We start from the raw sequence: 19528 nt of genomic DNA on the forward strand, positions 1-19528 counted from the left end.
AGAAGCCAATAAAACGCAAACATCAAGAACAAAAAAAGTGCAACAACTTTTTTTTTCATTTTATTCGTCATATCATTTTTTTACTTTACCTATTTCTCTGTGGAGAAAAACTTTTATTAAAAAAGATCATCACACAGCCTCACTTTGCGACTTCAAAAATTTCTGGAGATTAAAAAGACATTATTTATTGCAATGAAATTGTTCTCACTTCGCTCCATCGCATTTCTAGGAAGTTAACAAATATTTAAACCGTCTTTGGATTTTTTAAATCCATATTTGGCCATGAGATCATAACGTCCGATTTTAATTCCCACGTAATGCTCCATTTAACTATGATAGGGAATTTAATAATAATTATTTACAGTAGATACGTTACTTAGTTAACTATCGACAAATATATTAATGATTTTAATTTAGAAAATCGACGCCGTTCAGCTGATTAATTCGTCTTTTCTGAATATAAAAGTCGAGACAAATAGATGGGGATGAAAATGAGAATCAGTGTAATAGGAGCTCATCAGATATTCATCTCGCACTCGGTGGAATCATCGGGGAATGTCATAAGCTGCTGGAGCCACAGCGTAACTACCGTCTCGTGTATAATACCAATGATGGATGTCTGAAGAAAAGCCGGTCCTTGTTCCACCCTTATATACTGGTTAATGAGAAAGATTTGAATTCCGAAGAATTAGTCGTCTGTAATTGGAGATAATTCTCATCACCACTCGAAAACTAAACTACATTAAAATACTGGGATATTTTTGTTATTCTGATACCGTTAATGGTTGGCCTCACTGTCTGCCATTTATTATATTTACATAATCGAACGATGGGCAGAGAAATCGATTTTCGTTGAAGAGAAATGGTTGAGCCTCATTTTATTAAAAATCTGGAGGTGTTTTATTCAAGAAACCCTGGATGATTGCTAATTGGATTTTACCACCTGGTGGTGCTGTCCTAGCACTGGCCAAAGGATACCTCGACTAATTGACAATTTCACACTCGGTCGTGGATGGTAATTAAGCTGCCACACCAGGCATTTTATAATGGACAAGTGCAATATGACCTTTCCCATTATCTAGTTTTTTCATCTTTATCTTTGAAACATTGACTGCGATTCCATAAACATTTTCGCAAGTTGAAAAATCCCGGAGCATTCTTAATAATCATTATTCGTTGGAAAAAATCCCTCAATTTTCTTCGTTCTATAGACATCTCGTCCTCAGTTATTTTTTTGTTTGTTGTCCTATCTCCAGTTTCAATAATTAATTTAGAACTGTCAAAATTATTAATCCAAGAAGAGAATTCTGCAGACATACGAATAGAAGGCGCTCTTTTAATGAATCAATTTTTTCCCCTCCTTAGCTGCAACTGCTGACTCTTTTGACACTTCCCTGACACGTAATTTCCTCAAGGGGATGACTACCACCTCGCAAGGTGAGAGAATGCAACGGATTTTCGTGTGAGAATGATCGACGTCCTTCTGGATCGAATTGAGCGCCAGCACATTCACCGAAAACATAAAAATGAAACATTTTTTTTTTTAACTCGACCAGTGAAGGGATGACGATAAACAGTGGTGAATTCCCAACTCAATGGGACAACCAGCAAGACCTCAAGATATTGGACTGTCACCTTTCATTGACTTACCCAGTGAGGACAGTGAACTCGCTTGCACACTTATCGCGGTTGTATTCAGTGTTATCCGAATGCAGTGGATTCGTCGGGTATCGACCAAGCGTGACAATAACAGCTCCAGTCGCTCGGAAATTATCCACGAATTTAGATATTGTCCCTTCCAGTTCGACTGTCAGACGGACTCTAGAATTGCTATGAAAACTCCAGGTGGATCTATGCACGAGCTAACTTCAAAGGATTCTGGATAAATTCCTACATTCCTTTATTTCCAAGAGCCTCAACAAATAAACAATACCTTTTCTAAGCTTCAAAAATAAACTAGAACCCCCTAGGAAAAAAAGCTCAAGTAGACAACAGCTCTGACTGCCATATTCCCGAGTCTGCCCCAGTCCGGACCTCAAAAGACCTTCAAAATGGCGGCGCGCAAGTTGTCGCCCGCCTCGAGTTTTCAAAGTTGAAAAAAAAATATTCATTCACATCAAATAACCGTCAGTTTGTTGCATAAAGCTCTCCCAACATGAACAATGATATTGCAATAATTGAGCTATTATAATTCAATTAGCGAACCTCGAGGACTTTGTAGAGTCAGCCGATCGCGTTCAATCGACAACGATTCGAAGAAATACCAATTAATTGTTAGAAACGCGCAGACTCATCATTAATTTTTTCCCCTGATACCCGCACACACATTTATTTCGAATGCATTTCACTTTGCCAACAGACAAAAGTTGCCGGAAGAGTTGAAGGCTTGAACTCGGTGAAATAGTATCGCTTTAGTGGAGCTTTGTGGCATTACAGCCGTTGGAGAGTGGAAAAGTGGGAAAGGGGGTGGGAGAGGGGCCGAGAGGGGGTGGCACAGGGATCGAGATAGGGCAGATTGATGAGGCACTTCATTAATGGATAAAGTGTTGCGTCGCCGCGCTGGCCGCGAGTCCTCCTGTTCCTGCCTCGTAATCCCCATTCCTCCCTCTCCCACATCCGGTGACTATATCCGGAATGCAAACGGCATGGAATTTCGTTCTGCTCTATTGTCGCGCTGGTTAAGCTATCCCTCTTCTACCTCCTCCTCTTCGCCCTTCCTCCCTCCCCCCCCCCCGCCACACGGTTTTCCCCGCCGTCTGATAAAAATTTTTCACTGTAAGCTTGCAAACTCACAGACAAAGCTTCAATGTCACCCTACGGCGTAAACGATGAATATGAGCTGTGCGAATTATGAATTCGAGAGGGACAACCGACGATTTCTCAAACAAGAAAATTTTGCGAGTAAGGAGCTTCCTGGTAGGATGGTAGGATCACGTGCCCCCTTGAGCCTACGAGTAAATCACGGGTAATAACCATTTGCAGGAGGTAAGGAAGAGGGAAGTAGGTGTAAGCCTTATATACGACGCCAGAGAAAGCATTTAGTGTTTCCGTTCAACGGTTGTTAACATTATATTGGAGGTGTTCAGAGTTGTTCAATTGATTGAACCGTCTTCAGAGAGGTGAAGGAATAAAAAAAAAAACACGAAGAAATTAGTGTTTTGAATTGGTTCCACCGAGAGGATGGACTGGAAAAAAGTTGGATATAATTAGAACGGAATAAATTATTTAAAAACATGTTTGAAAAGCTGAGGTGAGCAATTGCTTCGGCCGCCATATTTCTAGACCTCCCTCATATTTTTTAATATTTTGTAAGAGAAGTTATTGTTTGCGAATCAGCCCCTGCTCGTTCCATCGCATGCTCTGGGGGTGACTGATTTTTATGGAAGAGGGCCTCACAAAGGGCCCATCACCTCTTCCAGGGGGATTTCCCCTTCTCCCGATATCAGTCAAACTATTCCAACAATTTAAAACTAACAATTTTTTCAATTGTCGTACGGAAAATGTAAAAATTGTCGGCTTCCCAACTGTAATATTAACATACAACACCTCCACAGACTCGTTATAACGCGTAACGGCTCAACGTCCTGGCAAATGGTCCCGAGTTCCAGGCTTGCACATCCCGGTGCTAAATACATATATACGTGTATGTAAGCGTTATGTTCCCCCGAGGGTACATACGTACACGTTTCATATAACATGAACGTGAATGCATACATGGATGGAGAAGTCTGTTTGGTGGGGTTGGAGGGTGAGAAAGGGGTGAAGTATAACCTGTAACAGCTTGCCTAAATTCTATCTAAATTCAAAACAGGAGTGAAATTGCCATCAGCCGACTGACGGACTCGACACTCGTCACTCTTTGTCTGGACATACCCACCACGAAAATTGGAGGGTTGAGGAAGATAATAATGAGACTTTTATTTGGTATTTAGGGGATTCCCCCTGTACCCGGAGAGGAATATTCAATAAAAATTATTAATTTATTGTGTAATTTTTTTTTCCGACGAAAAACAAATTGTATTAAATAAAAAAGTTAATACTCGTCACGATATTGAGAGACTTCCAGTTGTTTTCACCCTCAATAATAACATTTAATTTTTAATTGAAATCTAAGGGATCGATACTCATGTCCTTTCTTTGAATCAGATGCAAAAATTCTTTTTATTTTCAACCTTGAAGACATCGCGATCACTTGTACAAACAGGGAGTTGATTAAACTTTAAAAGGGCCGAGACTCATCTCAGTTAAATCAGTTTCCATTCTTCTCACGCTGAAGGGCTCCATGTAAATAATAGCGTCATCAGCATCGAATTCCCATGAATGTATTCAACCGGTTGAGAATTTCTTGAAATCTCTCATTGTCACTTTGACAATCACTATCGTATCTCATCAAAGATTCCCGAGTCAATTCAGTTTGTCAAAGACACTGCGGAATTCTCATTGAATGTAACTCCTCCCCCATTTTATCGTATGGGTAATGAAAAATCACGAGTGAAGGGAAAAATTATTACGACGCGAATGAATTATTTCCTATCTTACTTCAACTGTAATGACGGGACTTTCAGGTCGGTTAATCTTTTCGGACGAGCTCGCACGCATCCTGGGGGTCGGAAAATTCATGATTCATGGGTGAGATATATTTTCACGTTTTCATAGGTCAGATAATCACCGAGAATATCCAAATTTCCCAACTAAAATCCCAGAATTCACTGGTATTTTGCGCCATTTTCGGGATTCCACTGTGAAAATGTTATTCAGATAAATTCAATAGTCCCTAAAAAAAACGCAAATGTCAGGCATCAAATATTCAGTGTGCTTTCAAACACCCAGGGATTAATTCACGATTGCGATTGGCGAGTAACCCAGGATTGTTTGTAAAGTCGTGATAAATGCAAACGCTCGTTAGTGTTCCATGAAGCTTGACGATCTGATACTCCCGTCAATCGTTAGTCTATCCAATTGATGCCAGGGATTGTTGAATTCTCCCGCGAATGATGACAAAATTCAGGGCTTTAGCTGATGCAAATTTTTAATTGATTTTACATACTGAAAAAAATTAACGAAAAATCTAAAAAATATTTGAGATGTAGAAAGCCAGAAAAGATCAATAAAGCTATCGAAGTTTCACGAGAAATTGTCTGGTATTATGTAGAATTATTAATGCACTAAAAATTCATCGACTTGGGAAAATTATATTGTGATGTGTGAAATTCAATTTGTGAAGTTCATCTAATCGGAATTTTTAATCGACCTGCTGCTACAAAAGGATGAAACAAAAAAACAAAACAAATGACCATGAGCTTCAGTGAAGTTATTTTTATCAGTATATTTCTTCATAAGTAGTCACCTTTTATATTCATCAAATTTATTTCCTTATACGTAGAATATAATAGCATAAACTACAATACATTGACTAAATTAGAAAACGTATATTGAGTCCATCATAAATCAATTGTGTCGGGACTGAAAAAATATTTACCACTTGAATTGATTGAATTTCACTATAACTCTCGGAATAAAAATTATCTGGACCAAAATTTTTGCCAATGCTTAATTAAATAAAACTCCTACTCAATTCCGGTATCATAAGCGAAATGATCAAGACCTAAAAACTACATCAAGTGAACAGTGGAAAAAAAAATTAAACTGATGAGGAAACCCTAATGCATTCATAATTCCAAGTTATTGATACTGTACACTGGACCAAACAAAAATTAATTCGCAGATTATCCCATGGTCTCCCTCATTCCCTCGTGATATCGCGTACTACAAATCATAAAAAAACAAAAAAAAAATCGGTAAAATAAAAAGATTGATTAGTTGTCATCAGCATCGTCTGATTCCGAGATATACTTCTTAGTGACTCGTTTTCTCCTGCCACCGGTTCGTCCCTCGCTCTTCCTCCCCTTCATCTTGATCTTCATTCTGACACTGTCAGCATCAGATCCCCCATCCTCACCATCATCATCCGATATATTGCCGTCCTTCTCGAGCCTCTGCCTGGCCTCAATAAAGACATTCTGAAGAACCATGCTGTCCTCATAAATCAGTGAATTCTCTTCATTATAGATCTGAGCGTTTTTGCAAAGCTGCAGGAAATCCTTCTCCAGCTCATCCATCTCCGAGTACTTTCCCTCTTCAACCTTTTGCATGAGCTTATTAATGGTCAGTGGTTTCTTGATGACATCGTAATAATCAGGCAATTCCCTTCTAGATGGCAGCTTCATAAAAGGTTGACTGAGAGTCCTTCCATCAGCAGTTTCCGTATAATTAACCACTATTTTGAGAAGCTTCTTCATAGCTTTCCTCATCTTGGCGTCAGCAGTGCCACCTCTCCTCTTCTTCGAGGATGGCTCATCGTCCTCCTCGCCCTTCTTCTTACGTTTCCTCGTTTTCTTCTTCCTCTTGTCGTCCTCCTCCTCTTCCTCGTACTCGATTCCATCGTCGTCGATGGCCTTCAGCCACTCCTTCTCAGTAAGACTATCAGTGTAATCGACCTCCTTCCTCTGCCTAGAGCCTCTTCCCAAGAAGGCATCCTCGTCCTCCTCATACGTCCACCTCTCCACCTCGTCATCGTCTTTGACGAGCCAGTCAGGTAATTCAGTCTCCTCGAGTAATCTGGGCTTCCTATCGGAGCCCAGCTTAGCTTCCTCTCTTCTCCTCTCCAGATCGAGCTTCTGGAACTTTTCAAACTCACCTTCACTCCTCGCAATCATACGATTAACAACGTCATCGTCTGGGACTTCGCTCTCCTCCTCGTCATCAGCATCGTCCTGATGGAGAATACTTTGAAGGAATTGCTGTCTCTCTGATCCCGTCGACTTTTGATCGAACATACCAGCCTGAATGACCTTCTCATCCATGTTCAATTTGTACCTAGCAGCTGCAAGTATCCTTTCCTCAACAGAGTTGACAGTCATAAGTCTCAGCACCCTGACTTCATTCTTCTGTCCAATTCTGTGCGCTCTGTCCTGTGCTTGAAGATCCTGATGAGGATTCCAATCAGAATCGAAGATAACAACAGTATCAGCAGCTTGGAGATTCAACCCAAGACCACCAGCTCTCGTTGATAACAGGAAGAGAAAATAATCAGACCCTGGATCATTGAACTTCTTGAGGAGATCACCCCTGTCTTCAGCTTTAGTCGTACCATCCAACCTGAGGTACTTGAAGCCCCTCCAGCTGAGATAGTCCTCCATGATGGTCATTAGCTGTGTCATCTGACAGAAGAGCAGAACTCTGTGATTAGTTGCCTTCAATTTTGGTAGAATTCTGTCAAGAAGCTCGAACTTCCCTGATGCTCTGTACAAATCAGGCCCCGTAACAATTCCAGAACCCTGGACTCCAATATGCTCACAATACTTCTCTTCAATAGCTTGAAACATGAAGGGATGATTGCACAGCTTTCTCAGCTGTACAATTGTGTTCATAAGAGCTTTAGCTCCACCCTTGCCCTGTTTTCCCTTCTCCGATCCATCGGTGAGTAGAACTCCCTTGCTCTGCATGTGCTTATAAAGCACCTTCTGCAAGCCCGACATATCACACTTGATGATGTACTCAACCTTGTCCGGCAGTTGTGACTCGACTTCCTTCTTCAAACGTCTCAGCAAGAAAGGTCGCAATACTTTGTGTAAACGACGAATGATGAGAATGGTCTCCTCCTCATTCAGCTCTACTTTCTCCCCAGTGGTGGCGAAAGGTGCATTGAACCACTGTTCAAAGGTACTGCAAGACTTGAAGATTGATGGAAGTAAGAAGTTCAACAGTGCCCACAACTCCGGCAGTTTATTCTGAAGCGGTGTACCAGTGAGAAGTAAACGATGAGGTGCGAGGTAATGTGTATTCAACACTTGCGTTAATTTGCAGTGATGATTTTTCATTCTGTGTCCCTCATCAATAATCATGTACTTCCACTGGAGTTTGGCAAGCACTCCTTTATCCTTGATTACGTACTCGTACGTAGTTAACAGTACATTGAATTTTGTCGCCCGCATTTGTGACTGAATAGCTCGTCTACCAGCTGGTGATCCTTTGTAAGAAACAACAACGACACTCGGCGCCCACTTTTCAAACTCAAGAACCCAATTTGATAGAGTCGAGAGAGGTACTATTATCAAGAATGGTCCATTGACCTTCTTTTTTTCCATGAGATACGTAACAAGTGCTATTGTCTGAATGGTCTTACCAAGACCCATCTCATCAGCCAGAATTCCATTGAGATTATTATTAAACAGTGATACCAACCACTCGAGCCCCTTAATCTGATATTCCTTGAGATTACCATTGACCATTATCGATGCCTGTTCAGTGACACTTTCATGAACAGTATGGGCAATACTGTAGTAAGTCTGCTCCTCAGTTTTGTACTCATCGTCCTCGACTTTGGCTTTGGCAATTGTGTGTTGTGCATCGGCATCAGTGCCTTCCTTCGACCTGTCTTTGCTCTCCGACCTCTCGTCATTCTCCTCATCATCCTCATCATCCTCTTCGCTGTCTGATTCAACGGCCTCCCATCCAGGATGGGCCTCAAGCCAGGCATTCAGCTGGCTCATCAACGGTGCCTCCTCCCCAGTGAGTGTCCTTCCAGTATTCACCTCGACAACATTCACCCGATGATCCACCTGGGTGCCATCCTCCCCAGTTTCTCCATCCTGGAGCTTCTTCTTCTTCTGCTTCTTTCTTTTCTGCTCCTCCACCTGTTTCTTCTTCTGCTCCATTTTGTGCTGCTTGACCATCTCAGTAAGATTGCAGATGTACTCGTCTGTCTGTGACAATAGGAACGCCAGACGTTTGTCCTTTTTCTGATCAATGAGCTTTCTGTAGCCCTCTTCATCTTCTGCCATCAGTCGCCTCATACGTTCCTTCTCGATTCTCTCCTGCTCCTTCTTCTGCTCCCTCTCGGCATTCGCATGATAATTGAGAACTGCCTTGTTGAGTCGCGATAGTTTTGCAACATTATTACGATGGAATTCCTTGAAATCCTTGCCATGTTGGAGAACAGAGCTGAGGAACTCCTGGTGCTTGAGACGTCGTTTCCTCTCTGCCTCGAGTTTTTGCTGTTTCTCAAGCTTCTCCGTGGCACGGGCCTCCCTGAGACCCTGACGTTTCGTCCGTTTGTAAGCTTTCACGTTCACAGCTGTCTCCAATGTCGTATCCTTCCTGGTGCACGCCAGAATTTCAGTTCTTAACTGACGTTGAAAATTCAAGACCTTCAACATTCGGAGTTCTATCTGTGCTTGAATACGCAAATCCTCCGGCATATTTGTCGGCAAATTGCTCAATTGCTCCATCCTCAGGGCTATTCTAGCAGCAACTCGATTCTCACGTTCCTGAAGGATCAGCAGGGGATCAAGACCTACTGGCTTGGAGACACTTGTCACGCGATTTGTCTTTGCCCCTGACTGTTGCTGCTGCTGTTGTTGCTGCTGCTGTTGCTGTTGTTGTTGTTGCTGCTGCTGTTGGCTCTGCTGAGTCGGCTGATTCGGCTGGGGTTGTGCTTGCGGTACTGGACCCTGTGGTGGCTGGACTGGTGGACGCTGCTGGCCAGTTGGTCCACTTCCCGGCATTTGAGGACCTGAAGAAGTAACTGGACCTTGAGAAGAGTCCATTGGACGTTGACCCATACCGGGAGGAGGGGCTCCACCTGTTGTAGGGTGAATTGGTTTTAAGGGGGCAGGATCACTCTACTCTACTTTTGTACTTCATTCGTTATAAGGATGCTAGAGACATGCGAGCTCAACGTCATTCCATACTGAAGCTTAGAAAAAATACTAGAGCTTTGAACTGATTATTCCTGATAAGTAAATACTGTTAACGTATTCTAAGACTTTTTCCATTTTTTTAAATTAATGAGCATGACTTTGAAGTGGCCTTCGATTTTTTGACCCTTTGGACGCGTATTTAGTTACTGAAGACTTAGTTATTTTGCTTATAGTCATAAACATGATTAAATATTGGTAGAATGTCATTTATATTCAGAACAGGTCTTGATTGGCACCATAAAAAAAATTATAACGAAAATTATGCTATCTCCTCCAGGTTCCTAAATATTTATTTAAAACTAGTCGATAATCGAACTGGATTCGTATCGAACTCAAGTAATCAATTAAAAAGATAAAAATGCAATCTCAATGATCTAACTGACAGTCCAAGGAAACAAAAGAAGAGTAGTCACCCGAACAAAGCAAACAAAAGAGAAAGCCAAGATAATAATTTACCTTGAACAGCCAGTGCCAGCTGTTGTGATAATGGTTGATTCCTGGCAAGCAGTCGATACGCCATGATCTGTACCCGAAGTTGTTGCAACTGCTGTGAGCTGAATGTTTGTTTCTCCCCCATGCCACTACCTTGTTTAGCCCTGAGTGCCAACAATTGCGAGTAACGAGGATCCTCCTGAAGCCCCTTCTCCTCCATGGAATCAATGGCCTTCTGTAAAGCATTAAGATTCTCCTGTCCCGAATTAGGAGGCATTGGAGGTCCAGAAGTTGGCCCAGGTGCCCCTTGACTGGTCGTATTATTCGGACTCATCGGTGAGGGACCACTGTTGGGACCAATCTGGGTATTAGGTGTCCCTGGAGGCATGTGCCCAGCAGCATTGCCAGGTGGGCCACCAGCCATGTGTCCTTGATTGCTTTGATTCATGGGAGGAGGTCCTCCAGGTGGCATATGACTGGCGTTCATATGTCCCGACGATGGTGGACCACTCATGTGTCCCATTCCACCCTGCATGGGAGGATTCTGATTGGCTGGCGGCATTTGATTGGGCATCTGACCCATTCCAGCCCCCATTTGGTTTGATCCATTGCCTGACATTGGTGGGGGACCTGGTGGCATCTGATTGGATTCAGAAACCGGCATCATTTGACTGGGCGGCATATGCCCAGGAGCCTGATTCATGGGGCCCTGAGGACTCTGTGCCATCTGACTGCCACTGGAGGGCATCATCTGAGTCCCAGGCATCTGATTAGGTGGAATGTGACCGCTGGAGGGAGGAGGACCTCCCTGAATATTGGGATTTGTCTGAGGCATTTGACTGCTGGACATCATTTCATTCTGAATGTGGGGACCCGGCCCCCTCTGGCCCATCTGAGGACCCATACTCGCACTTGGTGGCATCTGACTCGATCCGGATCCTGTCATCATCTGGCCCGGGCCTGACATTTGATTTGGAGGCATGTGGGGGCCACCACCAGGCCCCGCTTGTGACATAGGTGGAGGGGGAGGACCTCCTGGGGGCATGTGCCCTGGATTCATGTGCCCCGTCGACGAGGAATTTGACATGTGACCACCTGGCGGTATATGGCTATTCTGAGGACCCCCAGGGGGCATGTGACTTGGCATAGATGAGTTCATATGACTCGACGGAGGCCCTGACATGTGCAGGACTCCTCCCGGCATTGGTGGGGCATTTTGTGGCCCCTGTTGTTGTTGCATTTGACCTGGGCCCATTTGATTTCCTAAACATGAAAATTTTTGCGTTGGAATAATTACAAATGGGGACAGGAGACTATTACTACCATTTTTACCTCCTGGTCCCATCTGATTGGGTCCACCACCCATTGGTAGAGCACCTCCGGGGCCCATTTGTCCTGGACCCATTGGCCCCGAGCCTGGACCCACTCCACAAGAGATTGACTATAAACAAGCAAGTTTTCTCAAACATTTATCCTTGAAAATGACGGCCAAAATTCAAGTCCGCTATTAGGGACACCCTGTATTGAGAGCAATTGTTCAATTGTGAAATTTATATTGAGCCCTCTTTAAACTATTGCATGAAAATTTTCCAACTGGGGCTATTACTCGATTGTCTACGGTTGAAAATAGTACGTAGTTATGTTTCGTTTGTCAAGGGCTTTGGAAATAATCTTTCCGATTGTTTTTTTTTTCATTTTATGCTCTCAGAATTTTTTTCCTACCTCGGCCTGGAGGCTTTCGAACAATCGCCAAAATTTCCGAAAAAACTAATGACAAGAAATGTTTCACCGGATGAATAACAGATACATCCGGGTTTGCAGGGGACCATGCCCCATGTACGTGACCACCCAGCACTCGAGACGTGAACGTTCATGGAATTGGAAAACAAAGGCAATGATATTATGACACACCAACACGTGCTACCAATTGTACCTGTTAACGATCACCGTATATTATTCATTTTCTTTATCAGCTGATGAACCTACGCATTATCCTAGTATTATGCGTTTTTGGATTGCCTTTGAGTTACGGTAATTACAAAAAAAATCCAACTGAAAAAGTGGAAAAATTATGGTCTAAAATGATGAGTCTATAGCGTTTTTTAATAATTAAAATTATGAGAAAGCGCGAATATATTTAATTCCTCATATTTTAATGTAACTCTGCGACACTACGTTTCTCAATAGATAATTGTTTCTTTTCATTCTGTCAAGTCGCCAGAAATTAAAATTTTATGAGCAATAAAAATTTTCATCGCAATGACAAACAATTTCAATTTGCTGTATCTAATGTATTTCCTGTCGATTGTGAGAATAATGACGCGTAAAATATTTCTAATACTAATATAATAATATCTCTAACTGGTAAAAAAAAATAGTCTGACTTAAAATTCGCCTCCGAACGTAATAAAATGAAATCCAGAGATTCTCTCACGTCTTCACCACATTCCCAATGATATTAAACTACAAAGGAACAATATTGATAGATCACGAAGCATTCAAACGGTCCAAAGCCCAACGCAATGGGAAATATTCCATGAAGACAGATACCAAAGTGTCTAATACTTCTGAACTCGCAATTTCCAATGGAAATAACCATTGTGTGTGTCTATAAAGAGTTATATAGTGTGCGTGCATCAGTATTTAAGGGATGGTGGGGAGTGCCCCAGGTTTAACGCATAAGTAGTGCTAGTTCTGGCAATGTCACGTCACTTTGACAACCGACGTTTGACAGACTGGATCCAAAAAGGGCCCTATTATTTACCAGACAATATAAATTCAAAGATAATGGCGAACGAACAGGAGTTAAATCATTGTTTTGATTTCGCGATGAATCTGACAATGAAGTCGGCAGAGGTAAGTGCCAATGCAAATACCAAAATCCAGATGAAATTAACAACAAATCTGAGTACAGGTGATCAGGAACGCCATTCAGGGTGGAAAAAATATAGAGACCAAAGCTGGTGACTGGGATTTGGTGACTCAGTACGATAAGAAAGTCGAGGAGATCCTGATCAATGGACTTGCCAAAGAATTTCCAAGTCACAAGTGAGTAGATAAAGATTTTCGTATTTATCGTATCAATGTTATGTGACAAATGAAAAATTAGATAGGAATGTGATGATTGAAATAATTGACCAGATTCATCGGTGAAGAAACGGTCTCAAGTTCCAGTTACCTCCCCGACCTGACAGACGCCCCAACGTGGATAATCGATCCAATCGATGGTACAACAAATTTTGTTCACGCATTTCCCCACACCTGTATATCAATAGCACTGACAGTGCAACGACAACTTGTCATTGGCATTGTTTATAATCCAGTTCTAGAGCAGATGTTCACAGCGAGACGAGGATGTGGAGCTTATCTCAATGGAAAATCCATAAAAAGTTCCAGTATATCAGGTAACAGTACCATATTACATGGTACCAGTTGACAATCAGACTAGTTCTGATACTCAGTTTGGACTTTTACAATTTTTCAAGAATTGAAACACTCTCTGATCTGTATCGAGGCATCGTACGCTACGATCGAGGACATCAGGGACATCGTTCTGGGTCGACTGGAGGCATTTGTCACAGTTGCCCATGGAATAAGGACCATGGGCTCTGCCGCACTGACCCTGTGCTATGTGGCAATGGGAGCAGCTGAGGTTTACCACAGTGACAATCTGATGCCTTGGGACGTAGCAGCTGGTGCTTTAATAATTCGCGAAGCTGGGGGAGAGGTCATTGATACATCTGGCGGTGATTTTGACCTCATGAAGCCGAGATTACTGGCTGTGGGAAATAAAAAAATTGCCCCTGAACTCGTCAAACTCGTGAATCTTGCTGATACCAAGACTCATCGCAAGAGAGCAACATTGACAACTTGACTACGTAATTGATGAACTAAAACATGATTAAAATTGTAAAACTTTTGTAAATAATGTGTGCATGTCAATAAACTAGATCTCCTCGGAGAAGAATCGTGAAACAATTGGCTATGATTTTTAAATGAAATGAAACAGAAGGTCAGGGATTAATTAATAGCGTTAATTATTGTGATAGGATGTACTGCTGAGAGCAGTTGCAGTAAGTATTTCAAACCAGTAGCACGACTTCTAGAGTCAAGAATAATTATCTCTCCCAGTTAAGAGCAGTATTTTATTCCTTTATCATTTGATAATCTTGAATTCCGATAAGAATCTGTGTTCAAACAACTAGGGTAGTGGGTGAATTTGTGCCATCTCAATGAGAACACAATTTCAATGATGGAAAAATCAGAAGAAATCGAGATATACTTCCAAATTGCTAAGAAATTAACTCTCGAAGCTGGCAAGGTCAGTCAAATTAACTACTTTTCATTCAGAAAAATATATAAAACAGAAAATGCGTCATGCGGAAATGCTTCTCGTGTTGTGTGACGTCAGGTGAACGTATCAGAACTAATTAGTCATGTAATTAATCCCACAATAATACTACAAAGGTGTAAAATAATTATATCGATCTGTAGATATTGAAGACAGCAATAGAATCAGAGAAGAAGGTAATGGCAAAAGGCAATCAAGGTGATATCGTCACTGCTAGCGACCAGCAAATTGAAAAGATTTTGATTACCGGACTTTCGTCTGAATTTCCAGAGCACAAGTACGTTGAAATTATTACAAACTTATCCGTTTAATCGTCCAAGTCCGAACAAATTTAATTCACATCATCAAGGACCCAACGATTCATGTTCATTTTATCAATCGGTCTCCTTTCAATGAATATCTCTGTATCTGCTACAAATATCGAAATTTTTGACATAAACTCTTCTGTGAAGCAGACCAAGGCCCACAAAAAAGGTCATAACAAAAGTTCCTCTATCTCCCCAAGATTCGAAGATATTCCTCAAAAACCCCAGCACCAGCTGACTCAAATTAAATCGTTTCACCTCTCAATTAACCTTCCTAGATTCATCGCTGAGGAGAGCACCGAGAATGACCAACAAGTACTGACGAATGCCCCCACATGGATCATCGACCCGATAGATGGTACAGTAAACTTCGTCCACTCGTTCCCCCAGTGCTGCATCTCAATCGGTTTAACGATAAATAAAACACTGGAGGTGGGGATAATCTATAATCCATGTAATGAGGAGTTGTACACCGCAAAGAGGGGTCAGGGGGCGTTTTTGAATGGCAAGCAGTTGAGAGTATCTGACGTGAAAGGTAGAACGATTGAAGGAGAATAAATTGGATAAGACGAATTGAATGAGGGAATTTGTTCCAGAATTATCAACAGCTCTAATGATCATCGAGCCTGGGGTCCTGAGACGAACGAGGGCTCACTTGGACATCGCCAAAGGAAGAATGGAGGTTCTTTGTTCCTCAGCTAGAGGGTAATATCACTCTTAACATTATCAACATCCTCGTCGACTTTACAACCTTGATGATAGAATATAATTAATCACGAACACCTTCCTCATTATCTAAAGAATCAGAAATGTGGGATCGGCAGCTTTGGCATTGGCATACGTAGCTAGAGGAATAATAGACATTTTCCACCTGGACTACATGCAACCCTGGGACGTGGCAGCGGGATTTTTATTAGTAACCGAGGCAGGAGGTACTGTTATCGACACAAAAGGTCAGTGCTGTTGTCTAAATCAAGATCAATTCTCCATTGTCATGGGCACCACTGACCTAATCACGAAATTGTGATTCTAGGAGGACCTCCTAACCTGCTGAAGCCCTTGATAATAGCTTCGGGTACCTCTGAACTTGCCCAGGAAGTTTCTCAACTAATAATTGATACGGACTTGAAGATACAAAGAAAACGGTTGAAGCGAACATAAATTACCCCATGATTTTTACAATGTAGTAATGACGTATTACTGTAGAATGACAATCAGAAAAAAAATGCTGAAAGTGTCCCGAGAGAATGTGGAATAATCTGAAATGCATATACGATGGCGACTGATCAATAATTTCAAAAATCCCACGCCATTCGTTTATCAGATTTGTGTAAAACGAATAAAGAATTAACATGCAAATGAGTGATTTAAATTGTAATTGATGGAACTATTTCTAACGAATGAAGGGAATCATGTGATGAAAGAGCGATTAATTACAGCAGAATGATGAAGTTTAATGAAGTTTTTCGAAGCCTTGGGTATGTTTAATTTTCTCAGGCTTATTGGTGGAATTCACGATAACGATAACAAGTACCCAAATCAACGGGTGAACACATGTTGTGTATGTTTGCATATGCATGTCCTCGCTGGGAAAAAAAATCCCTCCCCGCTCAAATCGAAACCTTCGCGGGAGAATGGAGGTGTAGCGAGGAGTTAAAAGATTGTGATTTTCATTGCTGGACTTCAGTTGTTGCTGTCAAGCTTTTGCACGAGGTGATATTTGTCTGAGGGGATGGGCAGGGATGAGGATCTGTTCTTCGAGAGTGCGATGAGACTGACCCTTGAGGCCGCACAGGTAATTAAAAAATTCTCAAATTGATTTGCATAAGAAAATTTCGAAGATGAAAGGGTTTTAAACGTGTTAAGGAACATTGAACATTTACAAATTTGTTTGAGATTCCAAAATTATTGTCATAAAGCTTTTACTTCACTGCTAATTCCTTGATGAAGGTCATGAGGAGTTCAATCGTAGCTGATAAAACAGTGAAGGAAAAACAGGGCGACTGGGATCTGGTGACAGAATATGATCGTGCAATAGAGGACATAATCGTTGGAAAATTAAAGCAACAATTTCCCACGCACAAGTAATTAGCACTAATAGTCTCAAGTATTATTAATGCCTAACTGGTGGAATAATTTATTCCACAATGGATTGAATTTAATTAGTACTGAGGACAGCAGTAATTTTTATGTCTTAAATTTGTTCTCTATGGCTTTGAGGTTATTCAAGTACTCTTAAGGTACTTCTGCAGTTAACCTCAAAAAAATAGGATTGGGAATCAAGATTAAGCACTGAATTCATTGACAGATTCATCGGGGAAGAATCAACTGGGAATGACATTCCACAGTTGACAGATGACCCCACCTGGATCATCGACCCAATAGACGGTACCATGAACTTCATCCACGGCTTCCCTCACACCTGTATCGTCATTGGCCTGTCGATCTCCAAAGAAATGAGAATTGGAATAGTATACAATCCTATTCTAGAACAGCTCTTCACTGCGCGGAAAGGGAGAGGAGCCTTTCTGAATGGAAAACCTATCAGGACCTCTAGGGTCAATGGTACGACATCAAAACACGAACGAGAACAAGTTCGACAACTCCCTTGATCGTTAAAATTAAAAATAAGTCTCAAGTTGACGTTCTGAATAATTTTTTCCATAATATCTAGATATCTCGAAAGCTATGATTTGCTTGGAGACAGGCTTCTTGAAAGTCAACAGCCTACGAAGTAGAATGTTGGAGAGAATCAAGATGGTTTCGGCAAAAACTCAAGGGTGAGTTAGAACACTGAAAATTGAAAAGAGAATTTTTAAAAAATATGTGGAAGACGAGAAAAATGTTTGACAAAATTGAAAACAATTGTTTTCTTTCTTAATTGTAGCTTGAGAACCCTTGGCTCAGCTGCTATAACCCTCTGCTACATTGCTCTCGGGGTGGTCGAGGGCTATCAAATAGAGGGACCTGGAATTTGCACTTGGGATATTGCAGCACCGTCCTTGATTATTTCCGAAGCCGGTGGACTTGTTGTCGATCGTGTAACCGGTAATTACACTCGTTTTATGGGCGAGATAAATATGCAGGATAATATCTCACTAGTGTAAGGAACATAGTTACGACATTTTTTTTTATATTATGAAAAAATAATCGACAGGGAAACTCGTGGACTTAATGCATCCACGAGCGATTGGAGCGTGCAATGAGAAAATTGCAATGGAGCTGAGGAAGATTATCAATGAAGCGGATGAGAGAATAGAAGCCGAGGAGAATTGACGAATTATAATTTTTTATATTGAGAAAATCATTCGACTTGACGATTAAATATTTGTAACGGTATTTTATCCCAGACATTGGAATTAGTATTTTCTTGTAGAGAAGAATGGATCAGAATAATTTTCCTGTTTGGGATTTTTTCTTTATCTTGTAATAAATAATGTCTTTGTCGACAATATATTTCTTCGAAAAGCATGAGCTGATTGCATGAGTTTCTATATATTTAGTCCTAAACCCAAATAATTAGCTTTTCCTCAAGAAAGTATTGACTAATGTGAGGATACGTGAAATGGTCCTAATAGAATATTTGTTACCTCCCGAACTAATGATGCAATATGTATGAATTAATGTCGTTTGAATTCTTAACAAAAAATCTTCAAAATGAAAAAAAAATCAATGGATTTCACTCAGCCAATCTTACTATTATTAATTATTGACAATTGAAAAAACCTCCAAAAAATAGTGAAAAATCTGAGGTCTTTCAATTTCGAATATCTCCCAATCAAATGATTCAATTTTCGGAGAGTCAAATTCCTGTTTCAACCCCCAAAGAATGTCCTCAATAGCGAAAAAAACCCTGAATTGCACTCAGTCAATTTTGGTTTACATCCACGAAAACTAATTTCTCTCCATAAACATGAGAAATCTGCGAAAAATAACACACCCACCTGGGACATATTAGTTGGAATTCCCTGCGAATGCGGTGGATAATTCGCCCCCTGCGGCGGTGGTTGCTGTGGAGGCGGCTGTGTCATAGGCGGTCCTGATGGCGCTGGTCCCCCAGGATAACCCTGGGTCGGGCTGTGTGGATGATGCTGTGGTGGCCCCATAGGACTCCCCTGGGGATTAGAAGGTGATGGTGCTTGCTGAGGTGGACCCATTGGACTAGGTGCTTGGGGTGGAGGCATGGGCGACGACTGTGGCGAAGGGCTCGCCATGTTGCTCCGATCCGACTCCAGTTTATCCCTCCACAGTATACCTCTGTCAAAATTTCCAAATAATCCTCACGATTTCAACAATCAAAACAACACCACTGAATCCCCACCATCAGCCCAATAATAAATCAACAAATAACGATTTTCAGCGAGTGCTAGACACCATTGGAGCGTCCATCATCACCCGCAGTTTCAGTTTCACTTACCGTTAGTCACGTCGCACTTGTACCGATGAACTTATAAAAATTAATTTCTTTTTTCCATAGAACGATTGCACAATTTTAATTTATCATCGATTATCCTATAATTATTTATCATTCGGGGAAACAGAACATTACTGAACACACGCCACCGTCCATTTTTCCATAATTTTCGTGGCGGCTTTCTTTACGGAGCTAGCGACAATGCGGCATTGCCAGACTTCGCTGGAACGGCGGCAAATTCAAATACTCAATTCGCGATTTCTCT

At 41.5% G+C, this 19528-nt stretch overlaps 4 protein-coding genes across 5 annotated transcripts; 3 read left to right on the forward strand and 1 right to left on the reverse strand.

The window, feature by feature from the left end:
* Positions 1-5301: 5301 nt before the first annotated feature.
* Positions 5302-19456, reverse strand: LOC135160570 (ATP-dependent helicase brm). 2 transcript variants are annotated; one of them, XM_064117249.1, is made up of 5 exons: positions 19267-19456; positions 18794-19106; positions 11526-11634; positions 10218-11456; positions 5302-9643 (listed from the first exon to the last, which is right to left on the reverse strand). In XM_064117249.1, exons 2-5 carry the CDS (start codon positions 19061-19063, stop codon positions 5817-5819), a joined length of 5445 nt encoding a protein of 1814 aa, XP_063973319.1. In that variant the 5' UTR covers positions 19064-19106; positions 19267-19456; the 3' UTR covers positions 5302-5816. The 2 variants fall into 2 exon arrangements, with proteins under 2 accessions (XP_063973319.1, XP_063973320.1); XM_064117250.1 differs by having other exon boundaries at positions 5302-9574; positions 19267-19455.
* On the forward strand, positions 12825-14171 carry LOC135160602 (uncharacterized). The gene is made up of 4 exons (XM_064117318.1): positions 12825-13049; positions 13108-13241; positions 13335-13597; positions 13679-14171. The coding sequence occupies exons 1-4, from the start codon at positions 12894-12896 to the stop codon at positions 14065-14067; spliced, it is 942 nt and encodes a 313-aa protein (XP_063973388.1). The 5' UTR covers positions 12825-12893; the 3' UTR covers positions 14068-14171.
* LOC135160605 (inositol monophosphatase 2-like) lies at positions 14356-16197 on the forward strand. The gene is made up of 6 exons (XM_064117324.1): positions 14356-14514; positions 14688-14821; positions 15128-15384; positions 15446-15554; positions 15651-15802; positions 15883-16197. The coding sequence occupies exons 1-6, from the start codon at positions 14443-14445 to the stop codon at positions 16008-16010; spliced, it is 852 nt and encodes a 283-aa protein (XP_063973394.1). The 5' UTR covers positions 14356-14442; the 3' UTR covers positions 16011-16197.
* On the forward strand, positions 16502-18264 carry LOC135160606 (uncharacterized). Its single transcript, XM_064117325.1, has 6 exons — positions 16502-16644; positions 16800-16933; positions 17158-17414; positions 17524-17629; positions 17737-17897; positions 18007-18264. The coding sequence occupies exons 1-6, from the start codon at positions 16582-16584 to the stop codon at positions 18123-18125; spliced, it is 840 nt and encodes a 279-aa protein (XP_063973395.1). The 5' UTR covers positions 16502-16581; the 3' UTR covers positions 18126-18264.
* Positions 19457-19528: the final 72 nt, after the last annotated feature.

The sequence above is a fragment of the Diachasmimorpha longicaudata genome, chromosome 3, assembly GCF_034640455.1.
Source record: "Diachasmimorpha longicaudata isolate KC_UGA_2023 chromosome 3, iyDiaLong2, whole genome shotgun sequence".
NCBI lineage: Eukaryota > Metazoa > Arthropoda > Insecta > Hymenoptera > Braconidae > Diachasmimorpha > Diachasmimorpha longicaudata.

Excerpts from the sequence above, each read along its gene's own strand:
- LOC135160602 (XM_064117318.1), top strand. The coding sequence starts at position 12,894 with ATGTCACGTCACTTTGACAACCGACGTTTGACAGACTGGATCCAAAAA. Across the intron at positions 13,242-13,334 it reads AAAGAATTTCCAAGTCACAA|ATTCATCGGTGAAGAAACGG; the intron begins GTGAGTAGATAA and ends ATAATTGACCAG. Across the intron at positions 13,598-13,678 it reads AAAAAGTTCCAGTATATCAG|AATTGAAACACTCTCTGATC; the intron begins GTAACAGTACCA and ends CAATTTTTCAAG.
- LOC135160605 (XM_064117324.1), top strand. The coding sequence starts at position 14,443 with ATGATGGAAAAATCAGAAGAAATCGAGATATACTTCCAAATTGCTAAG. Across the intron at positions 15,555-15,650 it reads CTTTGTTCCTCAGCTAGAGG|AATCAGAAATGTGGGATCGG; the intron begins GTAATATCACTC and ends CATTATCTAAAG. Across the intron at positions 15,803-15,882 it reads TACTGTTATCGACACAAAAG|GAGGACCTCCTAACCTGCTG; the intron begins GTCAGTGCTGTT and ends TTGTGATTCTAG.
- LOC135160606 (XM_064117325.1), top strand. The coding sequence starts at position 16,582 with ATGGGCAGGGATGAGGATCTGTTCTTCGAGAGTGCGATGAGACTGACC. Across the intron at positions 16,645-16,799 it reads TGACCCTTGAGGCCGCACAG|GTCATGAGGAGTTCAATCGT; the intron begins GTAATTAAAAAA and ends TCCTTGATGAAG. Across the intron at positions 17,415-17,523 it reads CAGGACCTCTAGGGTCAATG|ATATCTCGAAAGCTATGATT; the intron begins GTACGACATCAA and ends CATAATATCTAG.
- LOC135160570 (XM_064117249.1), bottom strand. The coding sequence starts at position 19,063 with ATGGCGAGCCCTTCGCCACAGTCGTCGCCCATGCCTCCACCCCAAGCA. Across the intron at positions 11,635-18,793 it reads TTCCAACTAATATGTCCCAG|TCAATCTCTTGTGGAGTGGG; the intron begins GTGGGTGTGTTA and ends GCTTGTTTATAG. Across the intron at positions 9,644-10,217 it reads GCTGGCACTGGCTGTTCAAG|GTGGAGCCCCTCCTCCCGGT; the intron begins GTAAATTATTAT and ends ACCCTACAACAG.